This window comes from Lepus europaeus, chromosome 11 (assembly GCF_033115175.1).
Source record: "Lepus europaeus isolate LE1 chromosome 11, mLepTim1.pri, whole genome shotgun sequence".
NCBI classification, from domain to species: Eukaryota; Metazoa; Chordata; class Mammalia; order Lagomorpha; family Leporidae; genus Lepus; species Lepus europaeus.
In genome coordinates, this window is record NC_084837.1 from 56,481,749 (window position 1) to 56,504,512 (window position 22,764).

At 46.2% G+C, this 22,764-nt stretch overlaps 1 protein-coding gene across 1 annotated transcript; it reads right to left on the reverse strand.

The window, feature by feature from the left end:
• Nucleotides 1-537: 537 nt before the first annotated feature.
• GREM1 (gremlin 1, DAN family BMP antagonist) lies at nt 538-12,441 on the reverse strand. The gene is made up of 2 exons (XM_062204736.1): nt 12,320-12,441; nt 538-2,474 (listed from the first exon to the last, which is right to left on the reverse strand). Exon 2 carries the CDS (start codon nt 2,471-2,473, stop codon nt 1,919-1,921), a length of 555 nt encoding a protein of 184 aa, XP_062060720.1. The 5' UTR covers nt 2,474; nt 12,320-12,441; the 3' UTR covers nt 538-1,918.
• Between the last annotated feature and the right edge of the window lie 10,323 nt (nt 12,442-22,764).

Genomic DNA, 22,764 nt, shown 5'->3' on the forward strand with positions numbered 1-22,764 from the left:
TGCTTGTGGCAGAGTTAAAACAGCAAAAGAAATTCAGTGTTTGCCGGTTCTGAATGTCATCTTTCCTCTCTAGTGTGGGTTTCCATGTTCCGTTTCTTCCCCTTTCTTTTCCTCTCCCCCACCCTCAAACTCCTGCTTTAGCATCTGTGTGCTTAATTAAATCCATTCTGTGCTTTATTGTTGGAGGATGTGGATGATACAATGATTTAGGGCAGGGGTATACAGTGTATACAAAATGCACAGACTGTGTGTTCGCACAAATTTGCCTAGTGTAGAATCATCAGTAGTGAGTTTCAAAGTTTTAAAATTAGACCCAACGTTTTGGGTGTTCAAGATCATTTCTGCCTTAAAATATGGTTCCCGTTTACTTGTTAGATGGGAAAGCACTGGACCAAAACAAAAACAAATAAAAACAGCTTCTTTGGTTGCAATGGTTCTTTGAATGCTGGAGCCTTGATGGGCAATTGAATCCCAAGTCTGTGGTGTTTGCTTTCCATACGACACGATTTGGCTAGTGAGGCTGAGAAGATACAAGGCAAAAAAAAAAAAAAAAAAAAAAAAAAGCATCTGAGGGGAGGGGAGACTGGTGGTGTCTACATATAAAACCTTAGGTTTAAAGAGAACAGGTCATCTAAATCCAAAGTGCAGTGAGTTTCGTCTACCCTGTACTTTGGCTCTTAGGTAAATTCTAAGTAGGCATTGGAAGCAAACCAAGTTGTGTCTCAGGAAGGACAGAAAGGGTACAATGTCACATGGACACACCAGTAGATGGACAGCTAAGGCACCCCACGACCTGCTTTCTTAACAGAATTTCCCCCTAGAACCTTCAAGGGAAAATGAAGAAGTCCAGGTCATATCCCTTACAACTCCTTCAGGTTTTAAGAGCTAACTACTCCTTAGCCAGAGACAACCCCCTTCATTTCTTTTAACCTTCTCTTCTCTATGGCTAATCTCCTCACAATGGCAAAGCCAGGAAGACTCAAATATACTTCTAGCTGGTCTAGTTTGCTTACTTGGTTCCAAAAATAGGAATAAATATTTATTTTTGCAGTTTGGTGTTGGGTTGTAGCTAGTTTCAGCAGATCACAGGGACAGTCAGAGTTAACGATTTTTTGGCAATCACATTTCTCCTCTGTTCACTTGGGTCCATTAACTACCGGTAAAAGCTTTCACTGAAGCAGGGGTCTCATTGGTTTGGAGTTGCCTTTTAAGGTCTCTGCACATTTCTCTACTGAACTGTGCTGAGTCCAACAAGTCCTCACCGTCCGTCTCACTCCTCTATCCCACTTGTCCTTGCCCACGCCAAACTTCCCCAGAGTCTGGAGGGTCTTTGCAAAAATGAAAAACATCCATGGTGAAGTGAATTAGTTCAGAAACCTGGGCAGACACGGGGTTAGACTGCACTAATCACTGTGAACCTAAAAAAGGATGAGTGGGCTGTGGAAGGGAGCGAGCAAGCACAGGTTACAGGAGCTTTTCCAAGTCTAATGCAGCACGAACACAAGTCTCTTTCCCACAGAGTAGCCTCATCCATTCAGATTCGTTCGAAAGGGAGATTGTGGTCCCCAGGAGGGCACAGGGTGGCCAAAGCAGAACCAGACCACAGCCGTGCCCCTTTCGGATGTGAGTTGGGCTGCTGTGGGCTTTTTGGACCATCCCCATTTTAAGCAGATAAGTTTACATAATAGGAAATATCCTCTAACAGAGATCGTGTTTCCTCTGGTGTCTGAAAACACTCACAGGCCCCCACGCACACTCATGCACACAAACTACGCACAAGCAGGCTCCTGCCAGGAGGCAGCTGCTAGTTCTTCTGGCCTCTCAGTTGAAGCCAAGTAGAATTGGGTTGTTTGGGGTCTGGCTCTGAGCCTGCCTGGGGCTGTCTCCCTCGAGCAGGCTGACTGTGATGGGATTTGGCTTAATCCAAATCGATGGATATGCAACGACACTGCTTCACACGTGTGACCCTCTTCTTCTTGGTGGGTGGCTGTAGTTCAGGGCAGTTGAGGGTGACCATCATGGTGGTGAACTTCTTGGGCTTGCAGAAGGAGCAGGACTGAAAGGAGCCTTCCTCCTTCCGGATGTGCCTGGGGATGTAGAAGGAGTTGCACTGGCCGTAGCAGAAGCGGTTGATGATGGTACGGCTGTTGCAACCCTCTTCGTGGATGGTCTGCTTAAGGGGCTGGGTCTTGCACCAGTCTCGCTTCAGGTATTTGCGCTCGGTCACATGCAGGGCCTCTTGGCTGGACTCCAGCACCTCCTCCCCAGGCATGGCAGTGCCCCGCCCTTGGCCTCGTCCCCTGTTCCTGGAGCCAGGCTGCTGGGGTGACTGAGTCTGCTCCGAGTCATTGTGCTGGGCCTTGTCTGGTGGGGGTATGGCGCCTTGCGACCCTTTCTTTTTCCCTTCTGCGGCCGGTAGCAGTGTCCCCAAAAGGAGAAGCAAGGCTCCTACAGTGTAGGCTGTGCGGCTCATACTAAAGGAAGGATGAACAGAGAGGGAGAGACATAGAAAATGAAGAAGTTAATTTAAGCATGAAGAGTGGTATCTCACATTTTATGTGGCATTTATGTAAAACATTGCACTTAGATCTTACAATAGTCCTATGAATTGAGTGCCCTTATGTCCATTACTCTCCAAGTCACCGAGCCAAGAAATAACTTGTCCAAGCTCACACAGTGAATTCCCCAAGGTTCACATTCAGCCAGGAACTACCTCTTCATTGCATGAACTCTCACAAGCATTTCTGCTTGCCTTCTGACACCAACTAGATCAGACTTTGTATTGTAGGGTTTTGGTTACATTCATTCTTGTATTTGACCACATTTAGTAATTTTCTACAGTGCCAATGCCATATTACCTTTGTACTTCATTGGGAGAACATATTTTCTGTCTTGTTTCACAAACAGAAGAATTAGTCTCCCTGCCCAGAAGGCATCATCCACTAGGAAAGGCTCTTTTTCCCAAAACCAGTATGAGAGTGGCCTGGGCTGTGCCTTGCTCCACCGGTTGAATGCCGGGAGACTTTGTGTTGCTATCAGGCGTCAGAAGGAGGGATCCATGAAGGAGACCAGAAACCACTTGACAGGGACAACAACTTAACGAGAAGCACAAAGGTAGAAAAGTCAAGACTGAATTCTCATCTCAGTTGGGGGACAACAACTTGATAGCTGACTTTGGCAAAGTCACTTTACTTCTCAATAAATGACTACATTGAAGCAAAGATATAACTATCTCTCCTCTCAGATCAAATGTGATGTAAAAGTGAAACAATCTGAGAACTGACCAAATGTATAATGCCACTGCAGAGAGAACAGATACACTCAGCAGATCACATAACCAGTAAGATTCCTTGATCTCTCTCTGCCAACAATTATTCTTACCTTTAAACTGGGCACAAATATTTATTTTATCATTCTTTATATAATGACATGCATTTTTCTACCCTTCAAATGGTAATATGTCATCTACTAATATGTCATATGTCTATGTGTGTATTTTTTCTATTTAAAAGAAAGAAAAAATGGCACAATTGAATAGATATGTGCACACATTTGCATTGATAATGTTCAATAAATTAGTGACAATGAATTACTGTGGATGAGTCTGGAGCTAGATATGGGTTACCTAGGAACAATGGAAAAAATAAAGGGTGAAGTAGAGGGGAAAGTGACAAAAAGTAGGAAAGCACAGACGAAGAGAAAAAAATGGAGTGAAGAGTGCCAACTGGAGAAGGGAGTATTCTTCGGGGGAAAGTGTTCAGGGAAGGTAGGGCATGCCAAGAAAGAAGAGGAGGAAGACCAGGAGAACCACATTTGATTTACAGGACTGTGCAGGAGAGAAGTGTCACACTATGAGGATTCTCCCGGGGACAGGGAATTGCTCCTTATCCTGACATGGACACTGCACATTGTATGCACATATTGAATTATCACACCACTCCCCTGTTGTGATCCGAGTTCTGCTGTGTTATGGTTCTTCTGAATATAAGTATATTGATACTGTAATTATGGTTAACGTAACTATGCTTGGACAGTACAGATTTCATTTTGAGCTTGTTCTTGTAACAATCTGTAACTGAGCCAAGTTGCTGGCTGATATGTAAATGAGACCATTTGGGTCCTGGGCTACTCCCTCCAAGGCTGGCATCTGGAAGCTAAGATAATACACCTTTGGGGACAATAAATTCCAGTGTCTAAAAAATGCCATTTCAGACACATATGTCTGTGACTCCATTTCCCCTGAGAGAATTCACTTTGAAAAAGCCTCAGTCAGCTGAGACTCTGCTGGAGTGACAAGCTCTTTACTGCCTATGGCTTGGTGGGATCGGACACATGGAACATCACCTTGTGGAACACGTGTCTACTGTGGATGCCCAGCATTTGGTTCCTTACTAGCATTCTGTGCTCAAGTAACTTTCTTTAACCTACATTCACCTACATTTCCACGTATTCATTTTGCTTATTTTTGCTTATTCTGCTTTTGTGTGCCCTGTAGTATCAGTTAATTTTGGGAATTACCTTTGCCTCATTTGGCTTATCATTTGATTAAATGGTAAAAGGACCTCTTGGAAAAATGATAATCCCTGAGGTTGAAATTGTCACCAGGTACTGGGGAAAGGAAATACACCACCCAGACTGGTCCAGAGGACAACACCATAAATACATACAATTATGATGTGTCAGTTTAAAAAAGGCTCTCCTGGGCAGTGCTTCTTGACTGGATGTGTAGATTGTCATCTGGAGATATTGTCAGAAAGCAGATTTTGATTGAGTAGATCTGCCTAACAGACTTTGAGTGGCAAAGCTTTAGCACTTATAGTCATGGGTCCAGAGGGAATTATTAAAATATGGAAGGATGGGGCCAGTGTTGTGGCATAGCAAGTTAAACTGATGCCTGCAAAGCCAGCGTCCCATATGGGTGCTGGTTTGAGTCCCCATATGGGTGCTGGTTTGAGTCCCTGCTGTTCCACTTCTGATCCAGCTCCCTGCTAATGTGCCTGTGAAAGCAGTAAAAGAAGGCCCAAGTCTCGGCCGGCGCCGCGGCTCACTAGGCTAATCCTCTGCCTTGTGGCGCCAGCACACCGGGTTCTAGTCCCAGTCGGGGCACCGGATTCTGTACCGGTTGCCCCTCTTCCAGGCCAGCTCTCTGCTGTGGCCAGGGAGTACAGTGGAGGATGGCCCAAGTGCTTGGGCCCTGCACCCCATGGGAGACCAGGAGAAGCACCTGGCTCCTGCCTTCGGATCAGCGCGGTGCGCGGGCCGCATTGCGCCTACCGCGGCGGCCATTGGAGGGTGAACCAATGGCAAAGGAAGACCTTTCTCTGTCTGTCTCCCCACTCCCCCGTGTGTAACTCTTCCTTTCAAATAAAATAAATAAATCTTTTTTAAAAATACAGAAAGATTTTCTTTTCAGTGAGTACAGTTTCAAATTCACAGCCTCTGTCCTGAGGCCATCATAGATTCTGACCCAAAGGCTGAAACCCTCCCACTTCATGCCTGTGATTTTCTGAACCTAAGAGCACAGCTGTGAAGAACCCACTGCCCTGCTATACATCTTTTTTTTAAAAAAAAAAAAATTTATTTATTTGATAGACAGAGTTACAGAGAAAGGTAGAGACAGAGAGAGAGGTCTTCCATCCGCTGGTTCACTCCCCAGATGGCTGCAATATCCGGAGCTGTGCAGATCCTAAGCCAGGAGCCAGGAGTTTCTTCTGGGTCTCCCATGTGGGTGCAGAGGCCCAAGGACTTGGACCATCTTCCACTGCTTTCCCAGGCAGAGAACTGGATGGGAAGAGGAGCAGCCGGGACTAGAACCGGCATCCATATGGAATGCCAGCACTGAAGGCCAGGGTTTTAACCCGCTGCACCACAGTGCGGGCCCCTCCTGCTCTTTTCTGAACAGTGGTCATAGAGTGATCACCTCTACATGCAATTTAATAAGAACCTTATAATTTCCACCCCCTAAGAAACTGGACAAGTCCGTATTACTATCTCAAGCAATTATCTTTCAAATACAAAGGCAGTGCAGAAGCAGCATTCTCTAATGAATGGCCTCTGGTGAGCGAAGACTGTTCAACCCTCAGGATAATGTCAAACTAAGATAATTAAATATTCAATTTAAAACATCCTTAAATGGTATCATCTTTTAAGCATTAACCTAATACTTTGGGCAAGTTTGAGTTTGGAGCTTGATAATGTGACATTTATCTCCTGCTCTGACTGTAGGTTCCCTGGCTTTTGTCAGTTTATGTTACAACATCCCTGTTCTTTAAACAGAGCATTTTCTGCCACCAACAACAAAAATTAATTTCTTTGTTTTGTCTTTTTCGAAAATCATTTATGAGAAAAGTCCAGTTATAAGACAGTACTGATTTTCTCCAGAGACCAGGATAACTTGAGCCATGACCATTAAGTCTCCTGGGCAAATACACTGCAAATTTGAGAAGCTTTCCTAAGTCTGTGCTATTTATTCAATTGAGGCCAAGATCTAAAGGGAAAGGCCAAGGTCTAAAATAAAATTCATTCACTGCCCATTTCAAAGGAGTAGTACATAAGATGGCCCTACGCCTGTGCCCACAATCTTCCTCCACATACTAAACACAGCCCCAGGCCAATTCAGCCCTCACAAACCAATACTCTCGGTCTGTCTCAGAGGCTAAGCTGAGATCCACTGGGAACAGATGTTGACTGCATTTTACAGCTTCACAGCATAAGGCCATCCTCTTTCACAAACAGCAACCCCCAAAATGTAGTTTTCTTCCTCTGGACAAACTTAGGGCCATCTTTATACTCAGCTTGTTATTCTCGGCATTTCCACATCTGTTGAAGAAATGCCTGGTCTGAAAGTGGATGAGGATTTATTCTTCACCTCACCTTATTCATCTGGTACAGACTAGGTTATCATGAAAATTCGTTAAATGAATGATTGTTATAGTGATTTACAGAGTCTGTATTTTTTGAATATTTAAAAAAGATTTATTTTATGTATTTGGAAGGCAGAGAGAGAGTCTTCCATCTGCAGGTTCATTCTCCAAATGACTGCATTGGCCAAGGCTCAGTCATGCTGAAGCCTGGAACTCTATCTGTGTCTCCCACATGGGTGGCAAGGACCTCAGCACTTGAGTTATCCTCCACTGCTTTCCCAAGTGTCTAAGCAGGAAGCTGGGTTAGAAGCAAAGCAGGTGGGACTCAAACGTGCACTCCAATATAGAAATCACAAGTGGCAGCTTAACCCTCTGCACCACAATGCAAGGTGCCTTCACTGGTGCCAATGAGCAGAAGAGCCAATTGCAATGCTTTTGGTTTCTGGTTAATCCACAGCTTGACAAACTGCTAGTCTTGCAAGCTTCCTAACACTTGTCTTTCTTTTTCTAGGAAAACTCCAAATGTTCCTGACTTTTCACCTGGTCCTATGCAGAACACTGAGGGTTTCATTAGTTAACTGAGTCCACTGCCCACACTCTGACAGAAACCAACACAAAACAGTAAATTCAAAACTGGTCAACTGTGGTTTTTCGGTTTTAATGTGGACAGACTTCTTGTTCCAATGAAAGCCTGTATACCATACGTCAAAGAGGTCCAGAGTACAGACTGGGGTTTTTCTTTATTTAAGAAAAGCAAAGTTTTTTTTCTCAAAAAAAAGATGTTTTAGGTACAGAAATAAATGGATTTTCATTTTTAAAAAGCACGTTATTTAAAGGTCTTCAGTGCTTATGTGAGGCTTTGGAGTTCTTATCCTTCAGTTTTTCAGCAAGAAAGGCAAAGCCATCTTCAAGAATGGCCTCCTTCAGGGAGCTCAGCTTCTGAGAGCAGCAGTGCTCTGAAGCTCGTGGGTATTCTACATGAGAAAGAGGGAGGGGACGAGACTGTAACTGGGACTGGGACTAGGGCTCTGTCAGGTCATGGGGTCCAACACCCAAGCCCTCCTCACCCCTAAGAGAGCTTGATTAATCAGTAGGGCCTAAGAATGTTTTGCTCTTGAAGTCCCAATTGTATTGCCACCAAATAATTTGTACTTTGTAAATATCATAGATGTGGAGGAAATTGGGAAAATGTTAATTCCTTGTAGACATTTTTTTCCAGGTCAACCCCAAACAGGGTGCCTATACCAAAAATCAGTCCTAATGCTGACCCACACATCTGTCACCAGTGTCCAACCATTAGCTACAAACACTGTATTTCTGCTTGTGAAATGACCTATTCACATCATTAATTTGAAGTTGCATCCTGTGCACCCAGACACATTCTGGAACCTGATAAACATCTGCCTTGATTCTCCGTTGCAGATAGCATCATTCTCCCCTCCAAGTCCTACCTCTGCTTCCCCTTAATGCATTTCTGCTTCTCTGAGTAAAGGTATTTTCATAGTTATCGATGCCAGAGTGCAGAGTGCTAACCCTTACACTATGGAACCCTCCTTACGGTTAGCCATCTCTACAGCTGTTCTCCCTACCACCACCTTTTTTTTTTCTTTTGCCACCTTCTTCTCAACTCCATTGCCTCAGAGAGACACACTCTAGAAGTGGATCTTCTCTACTGCTTTTCTCCCGGTTTCCCATAGTAATCAAGGGTAAAAATCTACAAGCAAGATAAACCATGTTAACACCTCTACCTGTGCAGCCTTCATAAAGCCTTTATCAACACAATCTTCTACTCTGGGACTCAGAAGTAGACTACTAATGCAAAGTGACCCGTTTGCATTTTCCTGGATGTCTCTGGGAAAGTTTAGACCAGCTCCTTTCAACACTTTTCTGGCTGTAGTCTTCATTTTAGCTAATTAATCTGCTCACAATCAGTTAAATTGAGTTTTCAGTAGAAATTACAGTGAAAGCTAGATTCTGTGCCTGAACTTCTGGTGAATTCCACCTGATGAACCACATTTAATAAAAACATTCAACAGGTATAACATCAAATTATTCTCTCGGCATAAGGAACAATGGAAGTGGCTACAAAAGCTCTAAGTGCTGGACAGGTTTTAGAATAAACTATTCTTCTCAGAAGTTTTTGGGAAGAATAAAGGTTATTGTTAACTAGATCTTTACAAAAGTAATCAGCTTTTAGAAATTAGAGAATTTCTTGAGAATATATCTTTTTTCCCATATAAATTGCATCAAGGAGATAAGGAGAGTTAATTGTTGGCACATTGGCAAGAGGATGTTACACACAGCCTAAGCGCAACCTGCCTGTTCTGAAGATCTTGGGCAAAAGCCAACACTGCATAGACGTGGCAGTAAAATACCTCAAAAGCTCAACGTTGATTAGACTTTTTAAACAGAGTTAATGATTGCATGCAATTCTTGAGGTCAACAGGAAACAAGTTAGAAATTAATAAATACTATGTGTTCACTGAGCAGCTGCTATTGAGACAGCCAAGTTATAGGTTCTGTATTGCAGTAAATGATGTGTGCCAGTCACTCTGTAAGTGGGATCTGGGACTTAATTTCAGAACTGCCCTGTGATATATCCTGGTGTTGTCCACTATGACTACTTCTCCCAACACCACCACTAATAATAGGAGTTGCCTTCTATTGTTGAACCCTTATACTACTCCAGGCATTGTGCTAAAGTCTGCCTGAATGTCGTCATTTTTTTCACAGCAAAATATAAGGTAGAAAATACTGTCTTCCTTTTGCTAAGCAGGGAATCCCCAGACTCAGAAAAGTCAGGAATCTGTTATACAGTTCTGAAATGAGAGAGCCAAGGTTTTGGCCAAGATTGTAGCCCAATTCTACCTGATCCCAAACAAGTGTTCTTAGCCACTGTCCCATGGACATCCAGCATACTGCTTAACAAGGGACACAGATTTATTTTCTAATGCAGTAAACTTTGAGGAATATTGTAAACCAAGTAATTATCTGTTTTGTATCTTCATGTTCACAAGTGAAGAAAAAGTCCTCCCCCTTGACAGGAATTCCTGTTGCACTTTGCATTTTTGAGAGCATATGTGAAAACTAAAGGAGATTCCTTGCAGATGTAAGACATGGTCTGGTAGCACTTGCCTGAGCGCTATCTTTCAGGAAGACACAGCAGTCACCTCCCTAACCACAGCCACCACCACCCCCCCCTTTTTTTTTTTTTTTTACAGAAAGGGTTTAAGTTTCCCTGTCTTACTTTCCATTCTAGAACATGCTGTAAGCTTTGCTGTGATAAAGCTTTCTTGTCTATCGCAAGAAATTTCTTCACTGTTGTCATTCTTGACCATTATCACTGAGATCATCCATGGTTTCAGTTTAGGAAACAGGGTAGGCAGTTCTTATACAGGTTTCCAGTCTTCCCGGTGGAATCACCCACAGAAAAGACTACATTAGGCAGCCTGGATTTCCTACAGATGATAGGTTACCAAAACATTTCACTCAAAATGAACTTTGAAGAAAATAGGAAACCTGTGAAATTACAAAGTTTACAAAAGCCTCTAATTCCTACAGTGACCTCGAGGTTAAACACACACAAGCGCGCACTCATAGAGACACACACGCTGCCGCCACAGTTCTAAAGGACCCTTAAACAATTAGTTAACACGAACAACCCGAAAGTGCCATTTATTCAGCGATAGTCATCAAACCACTTACTGCTGTAGACTTGGCTGGGGGAAGGGAGGAGAAGTCTACAGCTTTCTTAAGATCTTTCTCGCCTTGCCTTGAAAAGTCCATCCCCTCAAGTCCCCCTTGTCCGCAGCTCCTTCTCAAAAAATGGGGGGAGGGAGGACTGGGAAGGAGTAAGCCCTGGGGGTGAAAGAGGACTCCTCACCCTGGGATCGGGATTATCTTAACCTCTTCTACGCTATTTATTTAACTTGTGTGTACAGCCAAAAGGAAGCCACTACTCTGGGGTCCCTGGGGCAGCTTACAACCCCGGTGACCCACTGAACACCATAGATTGTTTTAATCACTTCGTGTCCTGGCACCATCTCAGGGGAACATAAACAGACGAGCACACCGCTCAGATTCGCCCTTTCCAACAGGAGATCCAATTACCTACTGAGGCTCGCCTCTCTGCCCTCGGACCATTTAAAAGGAGATTTTAACCCCTAACTTCGAGGCTATATTTCTGTCTAAAGGAGCCCGAATTCGGAGTAGAGGGAGGAGGTCTCGGGGATCGAGCCGGGAGCGTACTGGGCACATCTCTGGGCGAGGGAAGGGATTCGCCGCATAGGCTGGTCGCCTCGAGTCTGTCCCCGCCTCAACAGGCGACCGTCGCCGAGCGAGCTGGGGGCGCCCCCAAGGCGGCACCGGAATCTTGACAGCAACGGCGAGCTAGACCTGTGCGACGACGTCCGTCCGTTCTTCCCAAGCCTGAAATCTACGAATAACTCCGGCCAGGGAGGTGACAGCTGACGACGCCCCCTCTCCAGCACCTCGCCTTGCAGCGCAGCCTGTGGAGGGGTCGGCGGAGAGAGCAGGGAGGCCGGAGAGGACTAGGGACCACGGTCGTCAACCGCGCGGCGAGGCGAGGCGAGGCGAGGCGGGGGCCTCAGGGACGCAGATTAAGGGGCTCCCGCGGAAGTGGGAAGCAGCCGGTGGTCTCTGCCCGGCGCCTGCCCGTCTGCAATCCCACCCTTGCGCGCCCAGGGCGGGGAAAGGCTCTGAGTAGCAAACCGCCAGCCCCTGGCGTGCGGTGTGTACGGCGTGCGCACTGCGGGCTCGCTAGATTCCGTGCCCGGGGCCGCACGCCGCACTCCAGCTGTCAGGTTTACCCGACGCCGGGGTTTCCGCGGCATCAGAGCCCAGCGCTCCGGCCATCTCACCTCGGAGACCGGCCAACGCGTCACCGATTCTCCAGAACCTTCGGGCCAAGGCAGGGTCACCCACGCAACGCCGAGGGCAGCCCAGGACGCCCCCGGGCCCTGCACAGCGCCCCATCCTCAGGGATGGCACTTGGAGCCCCGGAGGTCGTAGCCGCTGTGGCGCACGGGCCGTCCGACTTCGCGCCCTCACGGTGCTGCCGGGTCTGGCAGACGCTGCTGCCACGAGCACCGGGAGCGTGTTCGCGGAGCTCCAAGAGGCGAAAAAGATGCGAAGTCGCCCTGCCCGCCCTTGACATCCTTGCAAACGGCAAGATCACCGTATCCCATGCCCCCTGCAGAAAGGGCCCCCGAGACGGGTTCTTCAAGGTTCATCCCCCCAAGGAACCGCGGGACCCGGCCTGCGCGCCCTGAGGGTTCCTGCTCATCTGAGCCCAGCGGCACTTGGGAGGTCGCTCGCTGCGCCCTATATACCCCACTGCGCTCACCCAGGCAGGGGCGCACATACGCACACACACGCACATACAACAGGCCGATACACACGCGCGCACACACCCTGCTGGGTGTCTCCGCGCTCACCTGTCAGGGCGGCGTGGCTTCGGGGCCTGCGCTCTCGACGCGTGGCGCTGCGTGCGGCCGCGGCCGGAGCCGCCCGGGCTGGACGTGGGGTCAGCAGAACCGAGAGGGAGGCTACGGCTGTGCACTGGGTCGCCCGGTCCGCGAAGGGCGCACCGAGTGTCGGGCATCGCGCCGTCTCCGGTTTAAATGCCGGCGGCCGAGCGCGGCGCCCGGGGCCGCGCGTCTCCATTGGCCAGGCGCCGCCGCCGCTGCCGGACCCGCTATCCGCCCCCTTTCCCGGTACTGCCCCCGCCCCCGCACCCCTCCTGCTCCCCCGCGGGGTCCCCTCTCCGCCCGCCTCGCCTCTTTGTCTGCTCCCCCCCGCCCCGGCCGGCTGGGAGAGGTCACCCCAGGGAACCGCGCCTGGAATGCACAGCAAATCACATTTTCCGCTCCCGTTGGAGAGGGAAGCGCGGGAGGAAATCCCCCCGGCTCTCGGCCCCTCGTCCCTCCTCGGCCCCAGCTCTGGGCTTTTCCTCTCGCACGCTCCGCTTCGCCTGCGTCGGCCCCGCGCGCAGCCGTGGCGGCTGCCCCGGAAGAGCGAGATCCCCGCGGGATGGCCGCCGACCCAGCGCTTCATTCCCCCTAGAGGGAACGGGCCTGAGGGACGCTCTAGTCCGGGCGATCGCCGCGGCTCCGCCCGAAGCCCCCCGACTTCGAGGGCGCTGACCCCGGCGCCCCGGTTAACCCCGCGGGCCCGGCGGCCGCCAGGAGAAGCCTGCCGCCGACGTGACACCTTCCTCTCCTCGCCCGCCACGGGCCTTTCTGCTCTGAGGCCGGCGGCCTCGGCTGTGAGCGTGCAGGGGGGAGCGACCGGAGGATCAACGAAGGGGCCCGCACCGCCCAGCTCTCCCTGTCTCGTGATCCTGGAAAGGGAGAGCACGGTTGCGGGCGAGAGGGGTTTTCTGTAACGTATTAAAGAAGCACACGTTAGGGAAACACAACGTTAGATGAGAAATCTGAGCCCCACACCTCCGTCCGAGCAAAGCCCGTGTCACCATGTGAGCGTTCGGGACTAAGAACCCGATGGAGAGTGGAGAACACAACCGCGGGTCAGTGGTTTTCCAAAGATGAGCGAACGCTTACATTTGTTCTCTCAGCTGGAGAGCTGGTTCCTCGAAGAGGCCGCATTTTGTGAGTCCAGGTTACAGCCCCTGCAAAAGCCGAGCCATCCGTCGGACGGCTGCAGGCCGGCTCCAGCTGCTGAAACCGAAGAAGCATTTGGTAGCGGAGATGCGAAGGGGTCTGTGCTGCCTACAGCCAAACAAACAAAGCAGCAGTGAAGCTCCTCGGAAGGTGCTCCTGGAACTCCGTGGCAGAAGCACCACACAGCTAGCAAACAGCCTAATTTTTGTCTCTGTAGTCCATGGGTTAAGAGGGAGGGAGCAAGGAACGTGGATACTCCCTAGCTATTGCTGGGAACTTGAAATAGACTTTAGAAAATACATGAAGGCAAAAGGAGATCTGTATTCATAATAGCTAGAGAATTTCAGTTGTCTGGATGCTCTGTGAGAACAGCGGTTTCTGTACGTGAATTCATTTCTGCACCTGAAGTGTTTCCCGGGACCTTTTTGGAGAAATCATTCCATGAGCTGTAGTCTATGGTTGCCTACAGGATGAGTTCACACACTGGGCTTAAAAGACCTATTGGAGTCACATGAGCTCTTTGACAGGTAGGCAGGCAGAAATACACAAAATGCTTAGACAGTGAAGAGTTGGCCCAAGGCCCTCTGCTGTGACAGAGCCGGCCGTTCTCTCCCGGTGTGAAAACTAGTCTCCCAGAGAATGGCATGTTTTACACAGTCTTCCAGTAACTTCTTCCAACCTAGGATCAATGCATTCAACACAGTTTTTGTCAAGTCTCAAAGTGCCCCACAGAAGAACACTCACCTCTAGAAATGGAAGTGACTGGTTTGGGAGCCCAGAGACTGGCTTCATACATCCCTACCTAGGAAAAGCTGATAACCAATAGGACGCCTCCTTAGGAAGCTTCTGAAACCATGGCAGGTCCATGGCAGGACCCCTGACGCCCCTCCCTCCACATGCCACTCTGCTCCATTGCACTGCACTATTTCTTTTCATTGTCACATACCCTCCCCTCCATGGTATATGCCGCTAAAATGTAAGCTTCAGGAGGACAGGGGTTTTGTCTATTTTGGTCACTTTGATTATGTGAAGCCCATAGAATATAGAGTGTTCAACAAGAATGAGATTCAATAAGTAGTTGTGGATTTACAGGCGAGAGGGAGGGCGGGGGGGGGGTGTGTGTATCACTATATTCCTGAATCTGTATGTGGGAAATACATGAAATTTAGATCCATTAAATAAAATTTAAAAATTGTTGTGGATTGAAAACTCCCAGCATATCCCCACTGACCAGGATTAACATCTCAGCATGGGATGCTGAGGACATTCCATCCTGGATGTAACCCACAGAGACCCTCACCTTCACACAGCTTATAGTCTAGTATTTTTGCAAATATTTACAGGGATATGCAAGTATTTTGCTTCATTTTTGTGTTTCCCCAAGTCTCAACCAGTCATTGCAAATCATTAATCAGGATGAAGGCATCCGAGTACAACCTCCTTAGACCTCTTTAAGCATAATTTCATAACTGAAACCTGCTCTTAGTAGGAGGGAAGAAATAGAATGACTCCATCTCAAAGCGAAACTTTAAATCTGAGATGTCTAAGCAATGATCACTAACTGATACATTCACTTAGTGAAATTACTTGCAAACTACTTTGAGGCTATGGTGAGAAGAGTAGACCCTGCTCGGCTACTGGTCCATTTCTCCTGTTTTGCCACTTCTCTACAGAATGTTTATCTCTAACCCCAAGATGCTAAGAGGGGGCTGATGTCTAGGTTTCAGGATGAGCTTTGAAGGCCTTTTGCTTAGACTTGCAGAAGCTGCTTACAGGTAATCATCCAACTGCAGAGACTTCATACGTATCTTGCATTGCTCTAAGAAAGGATAAACCTCTTTTCACACTTGAAACTGAGTTTGATGATCTTTCTAAAGAAAAAAGTGATAAACAATTTTTAAAGAGTGACAGACATTGATCTTGACAATAATGAAAGAAAAGGATATTTGCGACAGCCAGATAATGGTTAAATAATTCATATCCAGGATGGATTTCTGTTATGAATAAGGAAAGAACTCCACAAAATGACCCAATAGGAAAACAATAAGCACGTGACTAGGGATCCATGAAAACAGAAACCAGAAGAGCTAATAGACATGAAAAAGATTCTAGATTATCCCAGTGAACAGGGGGAAGACAATAAGAAGATATTCTTATATTTCTATCAGATTAGTGAAGGTTTAAAAGTCTGACAATATCTAGCGTTCAAAAGGGTATGGAAGCAGACAGCAAATGAATTGCTAGTAAGAGTGCAAATTGTCACAGTCATTTCAGAGAGTGACTTGTCAATAATTTAATAAAATTAAACTTGCACCTAATAAGCACTCAGCCATTTACACTTCTATATAAGCATCTTAGAAGAACCTGACTACATATGTGAGGACTCAAACTGTGTGTAGCAAATCTATTGCAGTATCATTTGTAACAGCCTTAATATATTTCAAAAGGATATGAGAGGCCGGCGCCACGGCTCAATAGGCTAATCCTCTGCCTTGTGGTGCTGGCACACCCGGTTCTAGTCCCGGTCAGGGCGCCGGATTCTGTCCTGGTTGCCCCTCTTCCAGGCCAGCTCTCTGCTGTGGCCAGGGAGTGCAGTGGAGGATGGCCCAAGTGCTTGGGCTCTGCACCCCATGGGAGACCAGGATAAGCACCTGGCTCCTGCCATCGGATCAGCGTGCGCCGATCGCAGTGCACCAGCCGCGGCGGCCACTGGAGGGTGAACCAATGGCAAAAAGGAAGACCTTTCTCTCTCTCTCTCACTGTCTACTCTGCCTGTCAAAAAAAAAAAAAAAAAAAAAAAGGATACGAGAAGGCATAATAATTTTATTAAAATAACAAAATATTTCAGTATATAGAGCAAAAAATATTTTAAAACAAGCTGTGCTAGTCCTGGTTGGGGCGCCGGATTCTGTCCTGGTTGCTCCTCATCCAGTCCAGCTCTCTGCTGTGGCCCGGGAAGGCAGTGGAGGATGGCCCAAGTGCTTGGGCCCTGCACCCGCATGGGAGACCAGGAGGAAGCACCTGGCTCCTGGCTTCAGATTGGCGAAGCACGCCAGCCATAGTGGCCATTTGGGGGTGAACCAACGGAAAAGGAAAACCTTTCTCTGTCTCTCTCTCTCACTAACTCTGCCTGTCAAAAAAACAAAAACGAAAACAAACAAAAAGAAAAAAACAAGCTGTGGAATGATATTAGCAGAATGACACCATTATGTATATTTTATAATAAGCACACAGAACAAAAGTATAAATTGTTTATAAAAACATATGTATTCATGTAAATGTGCAAACAGTGAGCTGGAAAACAACATTTGATGGTGCTCGCTAAAATGAGGACAAGAGGAGGTGGGATGGGAATGAAAGATGAAAGAGATTTCAACTTTATAGTGCTTTAAACATCCTCAAAATTATTTACACAAATATAAAATATTGACAATTTTAATTTCTAGGTGATGGATACATAGATATTTATTGCATTATTCCATCTACATTTTGATTAGTTAAAAAACATGTCTCAAATTTTAAAAATCTTGACATTTTTGTCATGATTTCAAGAGTGGTTTTGATCATCCTTTGGGTACTGAGAATTTTCACTTCCTATGAGTCTTCTGTAAGCAGCTCCAATTAGACTGGGTCTGTTTTCAGGTTTCAGTGAAGCCCTTACTAGTGATTATATACGTCCACTGGTCTGCCTGAGGGTGGGCTTCTGGACGTGCCCCTTGCTCTGCACACATAGGCAGTAAAATGTTTACCAGTTCCCTGTATATGAAAGACTTATGTGCCAGTGAAATTTTTGAGTAATGCTGCCAAATACAAATACATGAAAGAATGAATTTATTCAGACCATTTTAATACAAGTTGTATCAGGCCCCATACAAATATTTCTCATGTACTCTACACAGGCAGTGCAGTATACAAAGGGTGAGAGCATGTAAGTATGGTCAAGGACCTTCAGAGTTAATAGGCAGGCACAGTGGAAAAAAAGCACTCAGCTTGGAGTCAGAAAAAAATCAGAATAAGTTCTTGACTCCTCCTCATAGAAACTGAATGCCTCTGGGTTAAATATACAAACTCTGAGCTTAACTTCACTCATCTGTGTTAGAGGGACAGAAATGATACCTTCTTCTGGGTGGATGAGGGGATTGAGCAAAATAAGCTCTAAGAAAGTAGAGCGCACCTACTAAATATCAGTGTCTGCATGGATGCTAGAGTTCAACTGGAGCTGGAACAAAAACCACTGGAACATAAGATCAGCAATCCTTTATCTTCACAGCAGCGGATGGCACTTGAAAAATTTACTACGTGAGTATCTGAATAGGGAGAAGGAAGAGAGGAAGGAGGGAGGGAGTGGAGGGAGGAGAGAAATGAGAGACCTTCTCCCAGGAAATGGCACAGCAACTTCTTCTATACTTTGGTAAAACCAGGAACTGGTATAACTGCCCCACAGAGGGGCACAGTAAGAACAGCAAACCCTTCTGGTTCTGTTTTGATCATCCTCCAAGAATCTTTGTAAACAAAAGTTACCATTCTCGGGATGTAACTAGGAGGTGACTAAGCTTCCTGAATGTGTAGCAAGAGAGACTGCAACTTCCAGGCTGAGACTGCAGAGACTAGGGAGTGAAACAAGACAGAAAGGCAGAGTGAGAAATTAGTTCCCAGCAAAAATCCACATCCCCAGTGTCTAAATACAGCAGGACCGTGAGGCATCCATCCTCATCTGCCGATTGGACAACTCTTGCTAAGTCTGAGAAGTTTCTATTTGTGTTCAGCTGTTTGCCTTAACCTCATTCTTGGGGGGAAAAAAACTGATAGGGCATCATGCAATTACTGATTTTCTGCTTTCCCTTATAGCATGAACTGCTGAAGTTTTTCATTTTCTAAATATTTTTTAGGTACACTTTCCAAGAAAAGCTCATTTTACTGAAAATTTGAATGCCTAGGAGAAGATCAGTTAAAAGTGCTTGGGAAACTGCAGGTTTCCCACTGTCTCGGGCTGCCCCGTTCCTTTTTCTTTCACTCTTGACTGATTTAATTTATTTCCAATTCTTGCTCTATTGAGGTCTGTGCTATTTACTAGGAGCCATATTTTAGGATTTTCCTTCTCATTTCTTTGTTCTTTTTGGAAGGCATGGAAGTATATGCATGATTTTACTCTGTTGTCAACTATACTGGTTCATTACACCCTTTAAAAGATTTTAGGACCTAAAATTATTGGAAAAAATTTACAAATTCATCATAGAAAACTTGGAAATAGAGAAATGTATAAAGAAAAAAATCTCCTGTAATCTCATAATTTCCAAATACCCACTCTTTATACACAGATACATACAGACATGATATCCATATATACAGGGACTCCCTGCCAATTATATAAAATGTGTGAGTGTATGTGAGAGACAGGAAGAAATAGGTTGTTGGGGGAGGGGTCATTACTTTATACAATAAAATATTTTATTGTATAAATTTTTTACTTAATCTAATATTATACTTATTTTTCAGAACATTAATAAATTTTTCCAAAATACTATTTTAACAGTTATATAATATTCCCTTGTATAAATGATGTACTATAACATTTTAACTATCTCTTTTGTAGAATTAAGAGTGATGTACATGTATTTATGCAGTATATAAGCATGCATATATACACATCTCTTTTTTTAAGATTTATTTGAAAGTCAGTTAGAGAGAGAGAGAAGAGGCAGAGAGAGAGAGAGAGAGAGAGAGAGAGAGAGAAAGAGGCCTTCCATCCAATGGTTCACTCCCTAATTGACCGCAACGGCCGGAGCTGCACTAATCCGAAGCCAGGAGCCAGGAGCCTCCTCCGGGTCCCCCACGTGTGTGCAGGGGCCCAAGGACTTGGGCCATCTTCCACTGCTTTCCCAGGCCATAGCAGAGAGCTGGATCAGAAGTGGAGCAGCCAGGTCTCGAACCGGCGCCCATATGGGATGCCAGCGCTTCAGGCCAGGTGTTAACCCGCTGCACCACAGCTCCGGCGCCACATATATCTCTTAAAGTTGGCTTTTATTAACTACCTAGTATATATCCCAAACTAGGTTTATATACATTTTCTAATTTAATTCTCATAGCAATCCTACAGGGTTACTATTACTATTTGTTCTTTGTCAAGATGAGGAAGTTGATGTCCAGAGAGATCATGTAACTGGCTCAAGGTCACACAGTCATATGACACAGAGGGACTAAGTCCTTTATACTTAGCTTCTACATGGCATATATGAATTGGAGTCTACATCGTGCAATATTCAAGTAGTTTGAATAAAACTAATATTCAAGTACCAGGACTAGGATTTCTCCACTAGGAAGCAAACCTAACTACCACTCAATTTAAATAATTCAATAACTGGTATTGTCAAGACATTTGATTGTATAAAATATGAACATATATATGAAAATATATGCTTGGATACCACATGACTTTAATTATAAGAATTCTGAACAAGTGGTTGTTGAAAACTCAGACTTGCTCTCTCTTCTTGGGATCTTATATACAAGCCTACCTTACAGCTACAATAACTGTTATTAGTGACTGTATCATTATTTTTTAAGTTAGGTGCTTATAAATAGGTTCAGTATGTGGGGGGCTGTTCAAGTTGGAGAAGCATGGAGCTGAAAGTGGGAAAGAAAATTCAAGACCTGCTTTCTCTTCTAAAGATCAGTGTAACTTTTATGCCACTTTGCTCTTGGCCCACAGAGTCCAAACATATCTCTTTTGGAGCTTGCTTTCTTCTCCACTCCTTCCCTTCATAGCTTAAAAGGTTGGATCATCTGGAATATGATTTCTCATTCCTTTTTAAAAGAAAGGAAAAAAATGTAAACTGTGGGCTCCTCACTGCTTATGTCAGAGCAATACATGTGTGCTTTATATAAACTAACCATTTGTCTATTAATGTTTGTAAAGAGCTTCGTAGACTTAAGGCATTTGGGACATACTCCCTAGAGAAATGTGGTGCTTTTGGAGAGAAGTTCAGAGAAGGAAGAAGCCAATAGCAAGAGAAATTCCTTTATACTGACATCCAGAATGTGAACGGAAATCTGTGATGAGCATTGGGCCGCATTTTCTCTTATGTTGAAAAATAGCCAGTAGGAGGGAAACTGCTCCAAGGAGATTAGGTAGCCTTGCCTGTAATGTTTGTTTCTACACCCTGTGTTACTTGTCTGCCTGCCAAGGGAGATAAAATGAAGTGGACGTATTTTGCTTGGGATCACATAGCAGTGCATCCCCAGAAACCAGCTTCCAGATGATCCCCCAGACTCTCCCAGATGCGACCAGGGTCTCCTGGTAACTTTGGTCACTGCAGCAGTCCGAACAGTGAGGGGAGCTCTGGATTTCTCAGGGGTGCATTTTTGTCTCCCTGGGAAGTGTCTATCTATAGGGAAGTGACGGAGACCAAGACAGACTGTTAAAGGGTGTAAAGTGGGATGCTTGGTCTTAAGGACATGGAGCCAAGAGGGAAAATCACTCTGAAAATAAATCATAATTACTCATGCAACAGTTACTCTGCTATAGAGTCGTCTTTGTAGCTTGTTTTTCTCTGCACTGGCAACCTTGAAAAGTCTACCTAGCCCACACCTGAGAACACTAGCCTGAACCCCTTGCTAGGCTTCCAATCCCTTTGGAGGGAGGGAGGGAGGAAGTGAAGGGAAAGGGAGGCAACAGGAGGGAAGTGAAAGGTACCAGATTATTTCAGAAAATGGCAGCTTCCCTTAAGTAGTGCCTAAGCTTTAACTCTGTACTCCTAAGTGTCTGGTTTTTTTTGTTTTTTTGTTTCTTTTTTTTTTTTTTTTTGACAAGCAGAGTTAGACAGTGAGTGAGAGAGAGAGAGACAGAGAGAAAGGTCTTCCTTTTTTCGTTGGTTCACCCCCCAAGTGGCCACTATGGCCGGTGGTGCGTTGCGGCTGGTGCGCTGCACCGATCCAAAGCCAGGAACCAGGTGCTTCCTCCTGGTCTCCCATGTGGGTGCAGGGCCCAAGGACCTGGGCCATCTTCCACTGCCTTCCCGGGCCACAGCAGAGAGCTGGACTGGAAGAAGAGCAACTGGGACAGAATCCGACTGGGACTAGAACCTGGGATGCCAGCACCGCTGGCGGAGGATTAGCCTAGTGAGCCATGGTGCCGGCCCTAAGTGTCTGTTTTAATAGCACTTATTACTAGGTGGTTGCCGTGCTGTCAATCTAGAGGGGGAATATCTTGCCACTGGGAAAAATTTCAAAGTAAAAGTTTGCTTTTGGGCCAGCGCCGCGGCTCACTAGGCTAATCCTCCGCCTTGCGGCGCCGGCACACCGGGTTCTAGTCCCGGTCGGGGCACCGATCCTGTCCCGGTTGCCCCTCTTCCAGGCCAGCTCTCTGCTGTGGCCAGGGAGTGCAGCGGAGGATGGCCCAAGTCCTTGGGCCCTGCACCCCATGGGAGACCAGGATAAGCACCTGGCTCCTGCCATTGGATCAGCGCGGTGCGCTGGCCGCAGCGCGCCTACCACGGCAGCCATTGGAGGGTGAACCAGCGGCCAAGGAAGACCTTTCTCTGTCTCTCACTGTCCACTCTGCCTGTCAAAAAATAAAATAAAAAAAAAGTTTGCTTTTGATGCAGTTATTTAATCCAGATATTAAGTTGCACAGATACATCAGGATGAGGTGAGATGAGAGGTGGCTGAGTAATAAGCATCCCCTTCTGCCCTTGGCATTCAGTGCTTGCCTGATGGTCTCAATCTCACTTCCCACAGATCTAGCATTTGAGCCCAACAGGAGCTGAGTTCATTCCATGGATGGCCACTTCCATGCCTTTGCTCCAGCTACTCCCTCTGTTTCGAATTCTCCATCCTCATCTCTTTCTGTTCTAGTGTCAAGCCTCCTTCTCAGACCCTCCCACATTTTCTATGATTCTCATCGTGTTTTTACTTTATTGTAGTTACATGTATACTGTGTGCATCTTCTTCCATGGAAAGTAGACCCGTTAGGTGCATGAAGCAATTACTTCCTTATTCTTGTCCCTGTGGGTCTAGTGCAGGCAGGGTGGAATCACAACTAGAGTGCTCTAGGGGCCAGGGTTGTGGCACTGCAGGTTGCTTGCCACACTGGTGTCCTATATTGGAGTGCTGGTTGGAGTCCAGCCTGCTCCACTTCTGATCTAGCTTCCTGCCTTCTTGGGAAGGCAGTGGAAGGTAGTCCAAAAGCTTGGACCCCCACCACCATGTCAGAGACCAAGATGGAGTTCCTGGCTCCTGTCTCTCTCTCTCTCTCTCTCTCT

Bases quoted from the DNA above. Each gene is read 5' to 3' on its own strand.
- GREM1 (XM_062204736.1), bottom strand. From the start codon at position 2,473: ATGAGCCGCACAGCCTACACTGTAGGAGCCTTGCTTCTCCTTTTGGGG.